General features: G+C 40.9%; 1 protein-coding gene across 2 annotated transcripts in view; it reads left to right on the forward strand.

The window, feature by feature from the left end:
• Positions 1-19,595, forward strand: part of ankfn1b (ankyrin repeat and fibronectin type III domain containing 1b) — a 148,324-nt gene that overhangs the window by 100,262 nt on the left and 28,467 nt on the right. For both annotated transcript variants that reach the window (XM_077551760.1, XM_077551759.1), the window contains one exon: positions 4,059-4,181. In XM_077551760.1, coding sequence (XP_077407886.1) covers positions 4,059-4,181 — 123 coding nt within the window. The remainder of the gene's footprint in view (positions 1-4,058; positions 4,182-19,595) is intronic.

A 19,595-nucleotide genomic window follows, 5' to 3' on the forward strand; every position in this document is an offset into this window, starting at 1 on the left:
ACTACCAATCAATTCATATGAACTAACTTTTTGTTTGCCACTTTATGGATTGGTAAATTCTTAGCAAACGGTACTATTGGTTATCGTTTCAATTGTGCTACTTTACAGTCAATTATAGCACAAAAGTAGCCATTCTGTTGATTGGAACCCATTACAAATGTCAAAAACGCCTTCAGGACTTTTTGAAGGCAGACCAAATGGATTATTGTCAGTAACCTAATGTAAGCACAACGTCGGGAACTTGTAACCGCAACAGCCTTAAATTTCAATAAATTTTCCAGTCCTAATTGGAATGTAATTCGATTGAGCCTCCCTTGAGGGAAGGAGCCGGAAGTGGTGGTGACCAGGATGTGGAGGGTCCGAGATAACTTTGCTGGACTGGTGCATCCTCCTCCTCCTCCTCCTCCAAGACTATTGCATCATTGCGCTCCTCTCGCTGCCAGGACGTTGGCCCGGGGCAGCTGCTTGGGCCGGTGCCAGGTTTGAGGCTCTCAGGCAGCCAGTTGCCGGCAGATCCCCCCCCCCCCCCCCCCCCCCCCCCTCCGCTAGGACCCACCTGCTTCACATGTCCCGTTTTCCCCTAAATCCTTCAAAGGGATTCCCCCGCACCCTCATTTATGTCCGCTGCCACCCTGCGTGTTTGAAGTGCTGATCCTATATATTCTGGTGCCATTGAAGTCATCATCCTATTGTCATGTGTTTGATCCGAATGTTTGTTTGAAGTATTACCGGCACTCTTAATGCAACTGTTGGTCCCGAGCCAAACGCCGAGCCAACTGTAAGCCAAGACGAGTATTAATGATAACCATCGACGAGACAAACTAATCGCTCTTCTTTATAACTTGTGTTTTTTTAAACCACTGTTGATGTCAAGGGGCATTAGCGTGGACGGGAGTAGCTGGCATGCGCAGCCCCGTCCGTGGTACTAATTTAATTAAAAAGCCCTTGAAGGAGGAGTCCAGACTTAATACCGCCAATTAGGGGTTCTTTTGCCATCTGATGAAAATCCCACACCTCATTTATGTGAGTCATACTGGAAAATATGCCTCTTTGTCTTTGAGGTCGACCGAGTCTTTGGAGACGTTGGCACAGGGTCAGTCGGAGAGGCTGTGGGAGTGGGAAAGAAAGCAGTGAGTTTTGTGTGTGGGGGGGGGGGAGCAGAGGGTTGTTCAAACAGATAAGCCGTCCTATGAGGTCATTTCAATGAGAAAGCCGTCCCTTGCAACTTCTTCGGGACGGAAACAGGTGCTAGTGTGTGTTTGAAGCATATTCTCAGAAGGATTTTGAGGAGAGAAAAAAAGCACATAAAGCAATACTTTGGCAGATAATAAACGATTCTCAAAACAGCAGCCTCAAGCTCTTTAATGCCACTCCAGAATTCCACGTTGCGTATTTTTAAAACAACAACCTCACAACTTTGTCTTCAACTAGCTTAATGCTAACACAAAATGTCAAACGCCATAAGCAAGCTAACAAGTAGCATCAGTAATCGGTGGTGTTGTTCCGATACCGGTATCGCGATAGGCTCCGATACTGCATTAAAACAGTGGCAATCGGCAAGTACTAACAAGTAACATGGCAATACCATTATTTCCGACGCTAATATAGGACTTTGGATGCAGCATCTTGTGTCTTGCCCGTGCATGACATTTACTGCTGTGTGACGTGTTCACTGCATGCAGAGCCAAGGTATCCTATTGGCCCTTAAAAGCTCTGCACCAATGGCAGGGCAGCGTTTTCATGTTTGAAAAAAATAAATAATTGGCTATCGGCCGATACTGCAAAATTGGGTATCGGTATCTGGGGCCAAAAAAAACTGTATTGGAACAGCACTAGTAGTCGGGCTGTTATAACCCTTTAACTCTTTGACTGCCAAAAAGTTAAATAACGTTTAGTAAAATCCTAGGGAGGAGTGCCAAAGACGTTAAAAAACGTTTGTTTCAAAACAGAGGTGAAACTAACCATTTTCTATTGTTGATTACTGAAAAACGGAATAAGGTAGAAACAAACTTTTTTTTCTGATGAAAGATGAGAGTCCAATCTTTCATTTGGTAGTATGTGTGTTTCCATAGTCCAAACACATAATATTCTGTGGACCTTGAAAGATCAGTCAAAATGCTTAAATCGGCTGGCACCCACGGCATCCCTTTTCTGAAATCGTCTGGCAGCCAAAGAGTTAAGCAACTGATATTTGAGCACAACACATGTACACAGACAAAAAAAAAAACTCATATTACAGCAGTTTATTTATTTACAGTGGTTGTGAAACTCTTCTTCGTTGTGTCTAAGTGACTGCATTGTACTGCCCCCGGTGGCCAAGTCATGTGCACTAGAAGGTGCCGCGTTGAATTAATCATGAAGCATTTTTTTTTTTTATTCTTTATTATTATTTTTTTTTTTAAGTAAAATATTATAGACTGTCATTTTCCTTGCTAAAAAAAACACATGACAAAGTTGTTGACATTTTTGGGGAGAAGGCTGGAGCCGATCAACGATATTTAAATTTTAAGATAATTTGAGATAAAAAAAAAAAAAAATGTGGTTACGAGAGTGGTCGCAGAACAAATTAAATAGATATCTCAAGAAACCACTGTAGGTCCAGTCGGCCTCTTGGGTTGTTGTTTTTTTTTCGTCAGGGGAATATGCTGAATGTGATGGTTTCAAGTTTGGAAAAGTGCTATAACTTTTTATGAATAGCTTGAATAGTCGTCTGACTTAATACTTGGCGGTTAGACGGAGAAACACAACATTAGCATGCGCACCGGATAAAACGTTTGTTTACTTAGAATTTTTTACCCATCTTATTTTCTGCTCAAAGTCAAACTGGAACATTGGCAACCGAGTCAATTAGATTAACATGTATTTGTGATTTTTTTTTTTTTTTTTTCCTGTAAAAATGATTTGGAAAATACGAGCCACAGTCTACAACTTTCCCTGCAACCTCGTGTGTCCTCTGGGGAACTTTGGCTTTGTTGCAGTGTTTAGTAACTTCATCGGTAATATATTTCAAAAAGACATGTGTGTCCGACAATAATATTTCACATTGATTGAATAATTTGCCGTTAAAATGTGTTTTAGTGCTTTACATGAATCTGCGGTGCTGACTTTTCTTGGTTAATTTTTGTCATCAATAATGTCCGACTTTTATTGCCTTTAAGGCTGTCTGTTTTCTTGTTTGCAATTACGGAGAAGAAGAAAATGAAGCATTTTAGCTGTTCCTGAACGCCTCAGCAGTAAATCAAACTGTACTGTAGTGTTTAGTAAGACAAAATGGCTCAATAAGTTGGTTCTAGAGCAAATGTAACAGGAGTTAGTTCTCAGCAAAGAATTAGCAAGAACTGTACATTAACTCATTCACTGCCATTGACGGCTATAGACGTCAAAAATTCATTTGAACAATTTCTATTAGTTTTACATTTTTCCAACTTTTGTTAACAAAAGTATGCAACCCTAGAATTTTTTTTTGTATTAGAACAGAAATAAAATTTGTGATTAATCGTGAGTTAACTAGTGAAGTCCTGCGATTAATTACGTTAAAAAATTGTAATCGCCCGACGCCCCTAATTTTTAATATTTTTTTTCTATAAAAAATAAAAAAACATTAGTAAAAATAAAAAAAATAAAATAAATTGTAAGAAAAGATTATTACAAATTAGGCGCATCAGGCGATTAAAATTTGTAATCATAATTAATCGCATGACTTTAATAGTTAACTCCCGATTAATCTCAAATTTTATATCTTCCAAATATACAAAAAAAAATCTAGGTTTTCATACTCTTGTTAACAAAAATGGAAAAGAAATTTAAACTAATAAAAATAGTTAAAATTAATTTTTGACGTCTTTAGTTGCTAATGGCAGTAAAGAAGTTAAATATAACCATTGTGGTATTTATGCTAATAGCATGTGGACACTAAGCACCTTATATTGATCCAGCAAAGAGACAAAAAGACTGTTTAGATAGTAATTCCTTTGCATTAAGATCCCACAGAATTCTTGTCCAAACCGTTCTTCTTTCGCAAGACTAACTCACTAACTTAGTTTTCCATCTTTTGCCAGGTCGGAATCTGGAATCTCCAAGTTTACCCATCGTCTCTCCCTCAAAGAACGCCCCGCCAAAGCCGAGAAGACCGCGTCGGAACGAGCGCATTCCTACAGGCGACGCTCTCTCAGTGTGGATTGGTAAGTGCAAAGACCTTATTCATCATCCCGATTTATTCCGCACTCTGGGGCGCAGGGTCTGTGCGGCGGGTTGCCGGGTCTCGTTCTGTGTTTGGTTGGAGAGCGCCCAGCACCTCCAGTGGCGCCGGCCCATCTCGCTGCGCTCTAGTCGGCAGGCAGGCGCTAAAAGGAAGTTTGAAAGCGTTCGGCGGCGAGGCGGCTTTCACATCCTCGTCGTCAATCTCTCCGAGTCTCCCCTTCTTGTTGCCTAGCCTCCGCTCTTTTATTGACCCATTCATGCTGCCATGCGCTCGTCTGGCATCCTCACTGAACTTCCTGTTGTGTGTTCTTGGCTCCTGCTTTAGGCTTCTCTTCCCATTGGGGAAAACAACTTTGCTTGTCTGGCCGAGCTAAGTGGCTTCCAGGTTCTCATCACCAGGGCAGAGGTGGCACAATTATTCACACTGTGTACTTCAGTAGTACAGATACTTGTGTATAAAGGTAAAAGTAGAAGAATTGATTTACAGCAACGCCTTTAGCCAAGTAAAAAGGCATCGTCTTGATGGTCACAAAAAAGTGCATATGCAACTTAAACAAAAAAGCAGCACTAGCAATGCTAAGCTAGCATTAGCATTTTTAACAAGCTGAACTTATTTGTAAGGGAGACTTACAATAACACTAAATGTTATCAAATTCATTTTTTAATCAATTAAATCAAAAAGGTGATAAATGCACCTGTCAGGCAGAAATGTTGCTAGTTAAGCGTCACTTCTGCTTTTTTTTCTTGCTAGACTTGCCTACACTCTAAAAACAGTTGAGTAAAAATTAAGCCAAGTGGGGTCATAGATGGGCCGACACAACCCAAAATGTTGGCTTGCTTTCTGGGTTATTCATTTAATTTGACCCAACATTTTGAGTTCAATAAACATTGGGTTGGTTAATTTTTGACCCAATTAAATTGTTGTTATAATATTAGCCCAAAAAGTTGGATTAAATGAATAACCCACAAAGCAACCCCAAAAAAATGGGTTGCTTTGTGGGTTAAAGCAACCCCAAAAAATGGGTTGCTCTGTTTGTTACTTTAATTTGACCCAACATTTTGGGTTCAATAAAAGTTGGGTCAGTTCATTTTTGACCCAATTCAATTGGGTAATTCAATTAACCAAAAATTGGGTTGCTCTGTTTGTTACTTTAATTTGACCCAACATTTTGGGTTCAATAAACGTTGGGTTGGTTAATTTTTGACCCAATTAAATTGTTGTTATAATATTAGCCCAAAAAGTTGGATTAAATGAATAACCCACAAAGCAACCCCAAAAAAATGGGTTGCTTTGTGGGTTAAAGCAACCCCAAAAAATGGGTTGCTTTGTTTGTTACTTTAATTTGACCCAACATTTTGGGTTCAATAAACGTTGGGTTGGTTAATTTTTGACCCAATTAAATTGTTGTTATAATATTAGCCCAAAAAGTTGGATTAAATGAATAACCCCCCCAAAAATGGGTTGCTTTGTGGGTTAAAGCAACCCCAAAAAAATGGGTTGCTCTGTTTGTTACTTTAATTTGACCCAACATTTTGGGTTCAATAAACGTTGGGTTGGTTAATTTTTGACCCAATTAAATTGTTGTTATAATATTAGCCCAAAAAGTTGGATTAAATGAATAACCCACAAAGCAACCCCAAAAAAATGGGTTGCTTTGTGGGTTAAAGCAACCCCAAAAAATGGGTTGCTCTGTTTGTTACTTTAATTTGACCCAACATTTTGGGTTCAATAAAAGTTGGGTTGGTTAATTTTTGACCCAATTAAATTGTTGTTATAATATTAGCCCAAAAAGTTGGATTAAATGAATAACCCACAAAGCAACCCCCAAAAAATGGGTTGCTTTGTGGGTTAAAGCAACCCCAAAAAATGGGTTGCTTTGTTTGTTACTTTAATTTGACCCAACATTTTGGGTTCAATAAACGTTGGGTTGGTTAATTTTTGACCCAATTAAATTGTTGTTATAATATTAGCCCAAAAAGTTGGATTAAATGAATAACCCACAAAGCAACCCCAAAAAAATGGGTTGCTTTGTGGGTTAAAGCAACCCCAAAAAATGGGTTGCTCTGTTTGTTACTTTAATTTGACCCAACATTTTGGGTTAAATAAAAGTTGGGTCAGTTCATTTTTGACCCAATTCAATTGGGTAATTCAATTAACCAAAAATTGGGTCAAATGAATAACTCACAATACAACACAAAACAATTGGGTTGCTTGGTGGGTTATTAATTTCATTTGACCCAACTGTTTAGGTTCAATGACACTGGCTGGTCCTTGTATTTAAGAGTGTAGTTGTTGGCAAAAATATATATTTTTTTCTTAAGGTACATGTTATGCAATAGATTCAGCAAAGCTCCTGAAGCCCAAGGTAATGATTGATTCTTATGAAATCAACTTTAAGGTAGAATATGGGACCAAATAAGGCTGATTTATTTATCTAACTTTTTTTTTAAGATTAGACAGAAAGTAGAGGAGGAACTCCAGTACAGTACATTAGCAAAGTGTTTATACTCGGTTGGTTCCCACCAGAGCACCATGGGGACTCTCGTGAAAAAAAAACGTGCAAGTGCTGGATTCTCCCCGAGAGTCATGTAAGGACCCACCGTCGGGTTGTACAGGGTCTTTTGTCGACCTTACGGGACTCTCTGTGTGGTCTCGGGGTCCGTGTCGGGAATCTATGTGTGGTCCATCAGCGGGATGGCGATGTTGCGTGTACGGGCATTGTGAGGTCCTTGACTCTTTAACAGCTCCATATATATATATTTTTTTTTTTTTTGGTGCCATAATGCCGACGAAGGGGACCTGGCCTTTCAAATGAGCGCACTGACTGATGTGGTCTGCTTTTAATGAAACGCAGTGGGTAGATTGGACATGCTCATTTACGAGTGGGATTGGGGGTGGCGCGGGGGGGGGGGGGGGGGGGCTTGTATATATAGCTGGATTCCGACTTTCTCCGGGGTGAGCCACCGTTACGAGAGTGTGACCGCTCTTTTTGTGACATCATAAACAGGGGTCGTGAGTCACACTATTGGGAGGTCAAGCCTAAGTGAGGCCAGCTACTGACTAGACGAGCGGCGCTTCTTTGGAATGCAAAAGTCATCAGCACGGAATCTATTGAAAACCTCCGATGAATCATTGAAATTGTTGGGCTTTTATTCGATTTCCTGCAACTTGTACTTTATCGCTTTACTCATTATTGAAAAATGTGATACGGGAAATGTGATGCTTTCCTCAGTATATCCTATCTTAGTTGATTTTTTTTATTTTGATTTTGCTTGATTCGTTTCTCTGAAAACCCAATGAGTTCCAAGTGCTTCCTAATCAAGCGCTCACTGCTTAAATGCTAAAAAAAAAAATCGTCTCCTGACAACTTATGACAACGACCGAAATGTTTATGATGACATATATATATGAAATGGACCCTTGGTAGACATATAGGCAGCAGTAAAGCAGCCTCATGCGGCTCGCCGCTTGACGATATATTTAGTGGCTCATTGCCGTTTTTGCTGAGAGACAAACGGCGTGCAACCGTTGAGGGAATCCTGAGCCAAGAGAGTAATACTAGTATGAAACCGTTTTGTAGCATTTCCAAAGGTCTAATAATAAAATATAACGAGGAATTTATTTATATTGATAACATCCGGAGATGGGTTTATGGATGTAGGAAAGCTGGGAAGGGTTTTAATATATTTTGCATTATTGTCACAGTAATATGAATTTTCAGAGCAAATTTTTATGAATGTTTCCCATTTTTTTCCGCATAAATCCACTAAAGTGTCATGATCTGATGTTGCCAGTTGATTATTATTTTTTAGTCGAATTAAAATTGGAGGCTGCTAAAATCTGAGGTGAGCAAGACAGATGTCTGGTTCTACTACTTCAGCGCCACAGACAGTACTAGCTATTTATTGATACATGACAAGAAAACAAAAACATTAGGCCGTCGGCCCATTGGCTACCATTGTTGTCATTTATGATCAAATTGGGCCTCTCTCAGTTCTTCCCACATAAATATACAAGTGTAACATTTTGCCTGGACAAAAATAATTATGTACTGCAAAGAAGATGGCCATATTCAGGGATGTGATTTTTCCGCTAATTCGCGGAATTCCGCTTTTTTTATCTCCCCCCCAAAAAAAAAAATCCGATTTTTTTATTTTTTTTATTTTTTTTTAAATTTTTTTTAGTAGTTCATTGTGTATGCACATGACTCCGACAGATAACATCTTCTGCTATAACAAAGACATTTGTGGTATGCTCTAATATGAGTTACTTTTCATTTGGTCATGATACAATTATTTGTTCATGAAATTTGAGCTCTTCAACATTATTTATGTGTTAACTTAGTAATCACATTAGTTAGATATGATGATATTCTCAGTGATAGTTTTTAAAAGCAAAGGCAGTCCAATGTTTTTGAATGTGACTGATTTTGAGTTGACTAAAACTGCCATTTTATATGGGATAGTTCAATATACATTGAAAATTTATGCTGTTGTTTTGTCTATTTCTTTGTCATGTGAGTGCATTGAAAGTACTTAAAAACACGGAAAACCCATGAGCTCCCTGGACCTAGCTGGGTGCCAGCGGCCCCCAGACCCCCGGCTAAATTTTCTGATAATTTCACTTTGGTCAAATCACATCCCTGCATATTGTACTGTTAAAAAAAAAAAGTAGGAATTTCCTATACAAAAAAGTGTTCATTTTGCCTCCTGGTCAGTAGGGGGCGCTTTGCATGTGGTTCAAGTCTATGTAGCATTTACAACAATATATATATTTTTTAAATGTCAACAATATGTTTTTACAAATCATTTAAATCAATATCAAATGTAAACACAACCTCCAGAATTGAAAACAAATTGAACAGTCTAACCTAATGAGACGGAAAGTTTACAATTGGTGCCTTGTAAATGAATTGCAAATTGACTACACACGAATTTGAAGGAATCTGCATCGAAGTCAGGCTATTTTGCCCGTTTGTGTTTACAAAGGCTTTATCATAGTCGGGTAGAATAGGCCTCACCTCCTCGGCCCCCTCGAACCCACCTCCCTTCATCGCTCTCCCAGATAAACAGCCGTGGGACTTTAAACATGGCGCCCGTCCGGCGTGTGACTGAGAGAATGGGCCAACTGGTGGCTTGAGTCGGCGGCCAGGGGTCACCTCCGCCCCTCTGTCGTCCGCGGCTGGGTGGGTGGCATATGGCGGCCCCGGGCGGGGACCCCATTGGAGTGATACATACACTCACACTGAGAGACACACAAGGCCTGGAGCCACCCAGGCTGGGCCCTCAATCGCCCGTGGGAGACATGGTGTCACCGAGCCTCTGACAGAGGAGGGGTCGCGTTTGTGCGAGTGTGTGCGTGTGTGCGTGCGTGCGAGACGCCCCCCCTCCCCTTTCCCTGAGAACATCAGCGAGCCACCGCCGCATCCCCATGGCGACTCCGCTGTCTCTGCTCATCAAAATTAAGAGATTTACCTCCACTTGCACGCACACACACCCAACACGGAGCCAACAGGTGGCAAGCCTTACTCGGCGCAGCGGGCCCACCTCAAAGGTTAAACATACAACGGCGCCGCCCACTCCTCTGCTACCCTCCCTGGGGAGAGATCAGAAAATAAGCGCGCAGGCGAGGGACAAGATAGGAAAAAAAGAGGCGAGGAGATAAAACATCGCCGGCAGGCCGTTAGCTCGCGCGTACGCGCCGTTCACGCTTTCACGGTTTGTTCCAGCGCTCCAATTATGCGCACGGCTCACACTTCAAAGCGAGTCGTGTATGAGTTAATACCTACAAGGTTGTGTTACCCTTTTAATAACCGTGACCGGCAGCAGATGCGCCGGCCGGGCCATCGCGACACTCTTTTTAGCGTTTTTTGCGAGAAAGCGCGGGAAAAGTTCACTAATGGGATGAAGGTGCTGATGAGAGGTCACTCGGTGAATAGACGAGCAGGGAGAAAAGTAGAAGATGGGAGAAAACTATATTTAAAAAAAAAAAAAAAAAAAGCCAAAATATTTTCAAAAGTATTGAAACAGGGAAGGCAAAAAGAAAGGAATGCACGTTTTTAGACTGGCCAAGTTAATCATTTGCCTTAAACCCTATAGAGGATGCAAAATGATCAATTCACACACAATTGAAAGAGTTCACATAATCTACTATGGATGTAACATGCGAGAACATCACAAGCAAAGCAGACAAGCAAGATGGTTATGAAGAGATTTGCGGCAGGTTTGCATTTGCTTTATCAATTCGGATTTTATGGATTTAGTTTTTTTTTTTCCTATGGATGAATAACGAAGCATCTGTTTGAGGAAAAGTGTTTGTTTGTGAGAGTGGACTAATTGTAGCTTAGCGTCCATTAGCATGGATGTTTTATATTCATCAACTGGAATCCAACTGTTTGCTGCCACCGACGACTATATACGTCATTATGTCATGTACGTTTTTTTTTTTTTTTTTTTTCAATGAGTAGGCGTCGACAGTACAGCTCATCTTGTCATTTTGGAGAACCACTATAAACACTTTCCTATAGATGGCAGTGTTGCTACTACATCACTTTACCATTAAAAGACCTTTCTCAGTCTTTTTTTTTTTTCAATTTTTTTTTTTTATTGTTACATTTTTCACAAAAGCAAAAAAATATTGGCGTTAAAATCACTTTTCTGCCAAGCTCGTTTTCACAGCTTTTTGGTCAGAAATTGGGGTCACTCTTTTTTTATAGTAAGTCCTGGGGGGGGGGGGGGCTGAAACAGCACCCCCTAGCTAACTCTGGCTAAAAAAGCTGTATGTAAATGAAACTCACCATGCCTAGTCATTTTAGTACCATCAGTGCAAATTGAAAAGCATGAAGTCCTGGGACAAACCCAACAAAATTTATGGGTGGTTGGGGGGGGGGGGGGGGGGTTCCAGGCAGTGTGTTGCCTGAAACGGCGCCCCCTAGCTAAGTCTGCCTAGCTACTTCTGGCTAGCAAAGCACTCACCCTCACTCTTTCTAGTACAATCATTTCACATTGAAAAACATGACTTTAATATATTTGGCTTATATTGTACCAAAACGTAAAAAAAAATTTAAAAAAAAGATAAAGCTCTAAAACGGCAGTGAATGAGTTAATTCCCATAAATTCACACACATTCTTATCATTCCCTTGGAAATTTGCCAACCCTTTGCAACCTTTACACACACACATGCAAATGTTTTAATGAGGCCGCTTTTATCGGCGATTTTGTTTTTAAATGCCAGCCCCCGTATTAAAGCTGCTGGTCAGGTACACGACTTCCAGGCAACTTTAACCTTTTGAATGCGCGCCACACATGTGCTGAAGTCGTCCGGACGTAAAGACACCTTTGGGGGGGGGGGGGGGAGTGAAATGCGACGCTGAAACCCACACCTGATACATCACTCCATAAAACGGCGTCCGTATAAATGCGGCCTGAGAGATTGGCGTCCATCTGATTGTCTTGGCCGGCCGGCGCATTAAGCGAAACTTCACATGCGTGCGCTGGTGGGCGGTGTGTGTGTGTGTGGGGGGGGGAGGACCGCACACAAACCTGCGTTTTAATATCCAGCAAAAAAGCGGACGCGTTTGTTGTGTCGCCATGCCGACGGAGCGAGCGAGACGCCGTAGGTCGCCGCGTTGGCACAGCCTCACGTCGCTTCTAAGCTGATAAGAGCCAAACAGAGCGAACGGGCTAAATGAATCTAGTAATAAAGCCCTCCATCCCCGCCATGTGTGTGTGCGTGCGTCCAGAAGCCTGCCTGCTTCCAGCCTGTCTGGTGCCAAGACTCGGATTTCAGAATTTCCTTCTACAAGCCACATTTAGAGCGGCCAGCGTACTCCCAGCATGTGTGTGCGCGCGTGCGTCACTTTCGCAACGTCGTCCTCTCACTGTCTCTGGATTCGGTGGACTCGGGTCCTTCCGGTGCAACGCGTTGCCTTTCGGACGTTTCGAGTCATCTTGATTCGTGATCTTTCCATTCTTCACTCGGAATGAAAATAAGCGGCGTTCTACGGGCCCGCCTTCACCGGCGGAAAGTCGGTGCCACGGATAATTTTAGCAAACACCATCATGTAATTCAATCAGAAAAATGAGGAATAACCCATTACTAATGTATATATAAACATTTAAGCAACATTTAAGCTACCCCCGAGGCCTTTGCCAAGCACTTGGGAAAAACATCAACATTTTTAATAGCATTTAGAAAAATATAGATTAAAAATTCCACCATGTCAAACCATGATTGATGGAAAACGTATGAATCAGGTTTGCAGCAGAGGTGAGCCAGAGGAGCACTTTTTTTTTTTCTTTTTTTTTTAAAGCTACACAAAAAGTTTTACAAACCAATTTCTGCACAGTCACCATTAAAACAAAAAAAAATACAGTTCAACTTTGATCCTGTGGAGGCGGTAATGAGCGTGATTCCCGAGGTTGAAGCAGTTTGTTTTGTTTGAGTATTTGGGGATAGATCATTTTTTGTAGTAAATATAAAAATATATAATAGCTCTGTTTTCAATGTTTACATTTTAGTTCAACACTCTTAAGTAACACATTTTTACAGAATACGTATCGTATCTTACATTACAATTAGTGGATTATTGCATATGTTTTTTGTCTCGAGATTCTGGTCTTTTTCACCTATGTGTCCTGAAACTGTTTCTGGCGATTTGGTCTTTCCCAGGCAATGTCTCCGATTATGTCCTGAAACAATTTCTAGAGATTTAGTCTATCCTGGACATTGTCCTAAGATTCAGGACTTAAAATTCTCTGCTTTGTGTTCTGATGCTCTTTTTGGACATATGGTCTTACCTGGACATTGTCTTGAGATTCAAGACTTAAGTTTCTCTGCTTTGTGTCCTGAAGCTCTTCCTAGAGACTTGGTCTGTCCTGGGCATTGTCTCGAGATTCTGGTCTTGTGTTTTTCACCTATGTGTCCTGAAACTGTTTCTGGCGACTTGGTCTTTCCGAGGCATTGTCTCCGATTATGTCCTGAAACAATTCCTAGAGATTTAGTCTATCCTGGACATTGTCCTAAGATTCAGGACTTAAGATTCTCTGCTTTGTGTTCTGATGCTCTTTTTGGACATATGGTCTTACCTGGACATTGTCTTGAGATTCAAGACTTAAGTTTCTCTGCTTTGTGTCCTGAAGCTCTTCCTAGAGACTTGGTCTGTCCTGGGCATTGTCTCGAGATTCTGGTGTTGTGTTTTTCACCTCTGTGTCCTGAAACTGCTTCTGGCGATTTGGTCTTTCCGAGGCATTGTCTCCGATTATGTCCTGAAACAATTCCTAAAGATTTAGTCTATCCTGGACATTGTCCTAAGATTCAAGACTTAAGTTTCTCTGCTTTGTGTCCTGAAGCTCTTCCTAGAAACTTGGTCTGTCCTGGGCATTGTCTCGAGATTCTGGTCTTGTGTTTTTCACCTATGTGTCCTGAAACTGTTTCTGGCGATTTGGTCTTTCCCAGGCATTGTCTCCGATTATGTCCTGAAACAATTCCTAGAGATTTTGTCTATCCTGGACATTGTCTTAAGATTCAGGACTTAAAATTCTCTGCTTTGTGTTCTGATGCTCTTTTTGGACATATGGTCTTACCTGGATATTGTCTTGATATTCAAGACTTAAGTTTCTCTGCTCTTCCTAGAGACTTGGTCTGTCCTGTGCATTGTCTCGAGATTCTGGTCTTGTGTTTTTCACCTATGTGTCCTGAAACTGTTTCTGGCGATTTGGTCTTTCCCAGGACTGGTCTCCGATTATGTCCTGAAACAATTCCTAGAGATTTAGTCTATCCTGGACATTGTCCTAAGATTCAGGACTTAAAATTCTCTGCTTTGTGTTCTGATGCTCTTTTTGGACATATGGTCTTACCTGGACATTGTCTTGGGATTCAAGACTTAAGTTTCTCTGCTCTTCCTAGAGACTTGGTCTGTCCTGGGCATTGTCTCGAGATTCTGGTCTTGTGTTTTTCACCTATGTGTCCTGAAACTGTTTCTGACGATTTGGTCTTTCCGAGGCATTGTCTCCGATTATGTCCTGAAACAATTCCTAGAGATTTAGTCTATCCTGGACATTGTCTTAAGATTCAGGACTTAAGATTCTCTGCTTTGTGTTCTGAAGCTCTTTCTGGAGATATGGTCTTACCTGGACATTGTCTTGAGATTCAAGACTTAAGTTTCTCTGCTCTTCCTAGAGACTTGGTCTGTCCTGGGCATTGTCTCGAGATTCTGGTGTTGTGTTTTTCACCTCTGTGTCCTGAAACTGTTTCTGACGATTTGGTCTTTCCGAGGCATTGTCTCCAATTATGTCCTGAATCAATTCCTAGAGATTTAGTCTATCCTGGACATTGTCTTAAGATTCAGGACTTAAGATTCTCTGCTTTGTGTTCTGAAGCTCTTTCTGGAGATATGGTCTGACCTGGATATTGTCTTGAGATTCAAGACTTAAGTTTCTCTTCTTTGTGTCCTGAAACTCTTCCTAGAGACTTGGTCTGTCCTGGGCATTGTCTCGAGATTCTGGTCTTGTGTTTTTCACCTATGTGTCCTGAAACTGTTTCTGGCGATTTGGTCTTTCCGAGGCATTGTCTCCGATTATGTCCTGAAACAATTCCTAGAGATTTAGCCTAACCTGGACATTGTCCTAAGATTCAGGACTTAAAATTCTCTGCTTTGTGTTCTGATGCTCTTTTTGGACATATGGTCTTACCTGGACATTGTCTTGGGATTCAAGACTTAAGTTTCTCTGCTCTTCCTAGAGACTTGGTCTGTCCTGGGCATTGTCTCGAGATTCTGGTCTTGTGTTTTTCACCTATGTGTCCTGAAACTGTTTCTGGCGATTTGGTCTTTCCGAGACAATGTCTCCAATTATGTCCTGAAACAATTCCTAGAGATTTAGTCTATCCTGGACATTGTCCTAAGATTCAGGACTTAAAATTCTCTGCTTTGTGTTCTGATGCTCTTTTTGCACATATGGTCTTACCTGGACATTGTCTTGGGATTCAAGACTTAAGTTTCTCTGCTCTTCCTAGAGACTTGGTCTGTCCTGGGCATTGTCTCGAGATTCTGGTCTTGTGTTTTTCACCACTTTGTCCTGAAACTGTTTGTGGCGATTTGGTCTTTCCCAGGCAATGTCTCCGATTATGTCCTGAAACAATTCCTAGAGATTTAGCCTAACCTGGACATTGTCCTAAGATTCAGGACTTAAAATTCTCTGCTTTGTGTTCTGATGCTCTTTTTGGACATATGGTCTTACCTGGACATTATCTTGAGATTCAAGACTTAAGTTTCTCTGCTTTGTGTCCTGAAGCTCTTCCTAGAGACTTGGTCTGTCCTGGGCATTGTCTCGAAATTCTGGTCTTGTGTTTTTCACCTATGTGTCCTGAAACTGTTTCTGACGATTTGGTCTTTCCCAGGCATTGTCTCCGATTATGTCCTGAAACAATTCCTAGAGATTTAGTCTAACCTGGACATTGTCCTAAGATTCAGGACTTAAAATTATCTGCTTTGTGTTCTGATGCTCTTTTTGCACATATGGTCTTACCTGGACATTGTCTTGGGATTCAAGACTTAAGTTTCTCTGCTCTTCCTAGAGACTTGGTCTGTCCTGGGCATTGTCTCGAGATTCTGGTCTTGTGTTTTTCACCACTGTGTCCTGAAACTGTTTGTGGCGATTTGGTCTTTCCCAGGCAATGTCTCCGATTATGTCCTGAAACAATTCCTAGAGATTTAGCCTAACCTGGACATTGTCCTAAGATTCAGGACTTAAAATTCTCTGCTTTGTGTTCTGATGCTCTTTTTGGACATATGGTCTTACCTGGACATTATCTTGAGATTCAAGACTTAAGTTTCTCTGCTTTGTGTCCTGAAGCTCTTCCTAGAGACTTGGTCTGTCCTGGGCATTGTTTCGAGATTCTGGTCTTGTGTTTTTCACCTATGTGTCCTGAAACTGTTTCTGACGATTTGGTCTTTCCCAGGCATTGTCTCCGATTATGTCCTGAAACAATTCCTAGAGATTTAGTCTAACCTGGACATTGTCCTAAGATTCAGGACTTAAAATTATCTGCTTTGTGTTCTGATGCTCTTTTTGGACATATGGTCTTACCTGGACATTGTCTTGAGATTCAAGACTTAAGTTTCTCTGCTCTTCTTAGAGACTTGGTCTGTCCTGGGCATTGTCTCGAGATTCTGGTCTTGTGTTTTTCACCTATGTGTCCTGAAACTGTTTCTGGCGATTTGGTCTTTCCCAGGCAATGTCTCCGATTATGTCCTGAAACAATTCCTAGAGATTTAGTCTATCCTGGACATTGTCCTAAGATTCAGGAGCTGAAGATTGTCATAAGCTGTGCCAGCTTTGACGCAGCTTCTGACATGACGAGGTGGTTTAAAGCAATGGTAGTTATTACAATAACGACCAGCAGGTGGCAGCCAGGGCAACAAGCTGTTTTCACCAGGAATGTGAATATTCATGAAACGTAGCTAATGCTAATTGCTGCAAAACAAATATACTTTATTTTCCCGATGTAAGAAGAGACTCTAATCTTTCTTTTGGTAGGTTCCATGTTTTTATAGCAATAGAACACAATAAATATTCTGTGGGCCTTGCAAAAATCAGTCAAAATCCAGTAAAACAACCGGCGGCGAGCGAAGAGGGTTGCTTCAGCGAAAATAGCTGGGAGTGAATGAGTTAAGAGTACGTACACATCAGAAACGTAGGATTCTTTGCTAACCGCTATCTAGCCTTGAGGCTAATGTTAGACAAAGTCTATAGCTAAAGTAACCCAATCTGCCAACTATTTTGGATCATTTACGTGTAGTTTGTCACCTTTTTAGCCCTCGTTTTAGCACATCTAAGGAGATTGGAAGATTTATAACAGCTGTTATGAAGTGAGTAGGGTCATACAGAAAAAAAAAATATCATGAGTTAGTCTACTAGTCTTTCTTGGCCTCCAACAGCTAGCGATCACATGATTGAAAAATAAATCACACACCAGCGTTATAAACGTTACCTCCTTGGTGGAGGTAACGACGCATGTCAGCGCTAATGTGTCTTACAATAGAAAGTTGATTGACATAAACGCCAGTGCCTGCTGTGAGGTTGAAATGTCAACACTGACAGTTTGAAATGAAACACACTTTTTTTTTTTTTTTCCATCCGAACAAAAATGTCTTGCGGACAGCCAATCTGAATAATATTGATTTTTCTGGCGCTGGTGGACGTACCCTATGCATTTCGCAATGGAACCGCGCAATCGTCACATTGGGCAGAATTTTCCACTCAGCTGCCCGCGTTGACATGTTTTTGAGATAGCCCCACTTATGAGCTGTTAAGTACATACTTGTGGCTCCCTTTAAATGTACTCCAACAACTCTGCAATCCTTTTAAGCAGTTGGAGCATTTTTTATATACAAGATTTTCACATCATCGCTGTCGGGGGTTGAAGAAAGTGCAAATGCATAATAGGGACTCAACTGTGTGTCTTCATGGTCTATTACTCGTTTGGCAATTTGGGTCATTGTGTGATCTTAAGTTGATGAGTTTTTGGTTGCGAATGTCCCGGGGAAAGAAAAAAAAAAAAGGAGAATGTCCCGGGAATGATGGCTTACCGTCTGAATTTTACACCACCTCTGGTAAACTTATCAGAGGCGGGTTTGGCTGTGTTGGACACAAAAAGCCCATTTTCATAAAATTACGGACTGTAGGATACCTTTATCTCCAAACTTGTGTTTGCTAGGTGACCTAGCAACAACTGACTTACCACATAAACAATTTCAATCTACACTTGTAGCCCTTACTATCGCTAAAAAAACAATTCTTGTTAACTGGAAAAATAAACAAACTCTGAATATCGACCAATGGTCTAACCTCCTCATGAATCACATTTTAATGGAAAAAATATCTGCCTCAAATAAAAACCAAATATCAAAATTTATAGAAACATGGTCTACGTATATAGAATTTTTTTAACCTAATTCTGGTTACTTTATTCTGTCTGTTAGCGAGAGCCACTACATCGTGATAACTTACATTGATGTTTCTGCATTTGGCAATTTATTATTACATTATATTATTAGTATGGGATTTTCTTTTAATGGGCTTTAGGTGAACTGATGAATACACACACGCACGCACGCACGCACATGCACATGCTCACCCACATACAAAAAAAAAATATATATATATATATATATATATATATGTGTGTGTATATGTATATATATATGTATATATATTTTTAAAAAAAAAGAGAGAAAGAAAAAAAAAAATTTTTTTTTTTTTTTTTTTAAAGGAGAGCAATGATGATGTCAAATCGAATGAACAATACTGAGCTCTCCTGGAAAAAAAAATAAAATAAAAAAAATAAAATTACTTAAATACAAAATTGTAATACAAAATCTTTTGTTGATCCAAAAGTACAACCTCACACGCACACTCCCTGATGTCGTCAGAGAGTGATGGGGCACCGTCCTGCCGACAGAAAAAAAAAAAAAAAAAAAAGTCATCTGTTCCATCTCAGGCAAATAACAATAAGCCCGGGGCCGGATTCCGATGGGCTTTCTCTTTGAAATGGGATACCGGCACACGCATTACAAATATATCTCGTTTTATCTTCCGGGCCGGGCCCATGGAAAAATTATTCCAAATACCTGCCACGCTTTATCTGGAACACTGGAATAGGTTCGGCCCGGCCCGGCCGGGAACACGAGGATGTCTAAAATAAGGCGTCTATTACGGGAGGGAGTGGAGATGGATGGGACAGAGCGGGAAGGGACAGGGATCGAGGGGTATTTTCGGTGTATCGGCCCCCGTGAAAAAGGGCCTGTTGCAAGGGCTCGGGGGCCGCTCAAACGGACACAATGTGGGCCGCTGTCAGCTGTCGTACGGTCCGCATGTGCAGCGGGGAGGGTTTGTGTGTGCAAGCATGCTCGTGTGGACTCACACGTCCATAGCGGAGCGGGAATATAAATAACATTTTTCCTACAGATGTTCTGGACTTGACAAATTTGCTCGTGTTCTGTTGGATACGTTTGGACATATGGCACGACGGCCCATCCTGACTCGACTCCTTCATTGACCTTCTTCCGCTGCCGAACGCTGGCAGGCTTTTCACATTGGCTTGTTGGTTTTGCAATTTGTCTAATGATCGTGTCCAAAGTGATTGATGATAAGCGGGTTCCTGGGTGTCCAATGCATTTTCATGTCTTTAAAAAAAAAAAAAGTCCAGTTCCCTAACAAGTCCTAAAATTGCCGACTCCATCACCTCTGGTATAGGCCTCTTGCTTTCAAAGTGATCAATTCCAAGATCAGAATGATATAAAGTGAAGCATTCAAATGTCTTTCTATAAACACAAAGAAGAATTGCCCTTGTTCAACTTGGCAAGAAAACAAATCTAAGATTAAAGACTTTCTT

The sequence above is a fragment of the Vanacampus margaritifer genome, chromosome 18, assembly GCF_051991255.1.
Source record: "Vanacampus margaritifer isolate UIUO_Vmar chromosome 18, RoL_Vmar_1.0, whole genome shotgun sequence".
NCBI lineage: Eukaryota > Metazoa > Chordata > Actinopteri > Syngnathiformes > Syngnathidae > Vanacampus > Vanacampus margaritifer.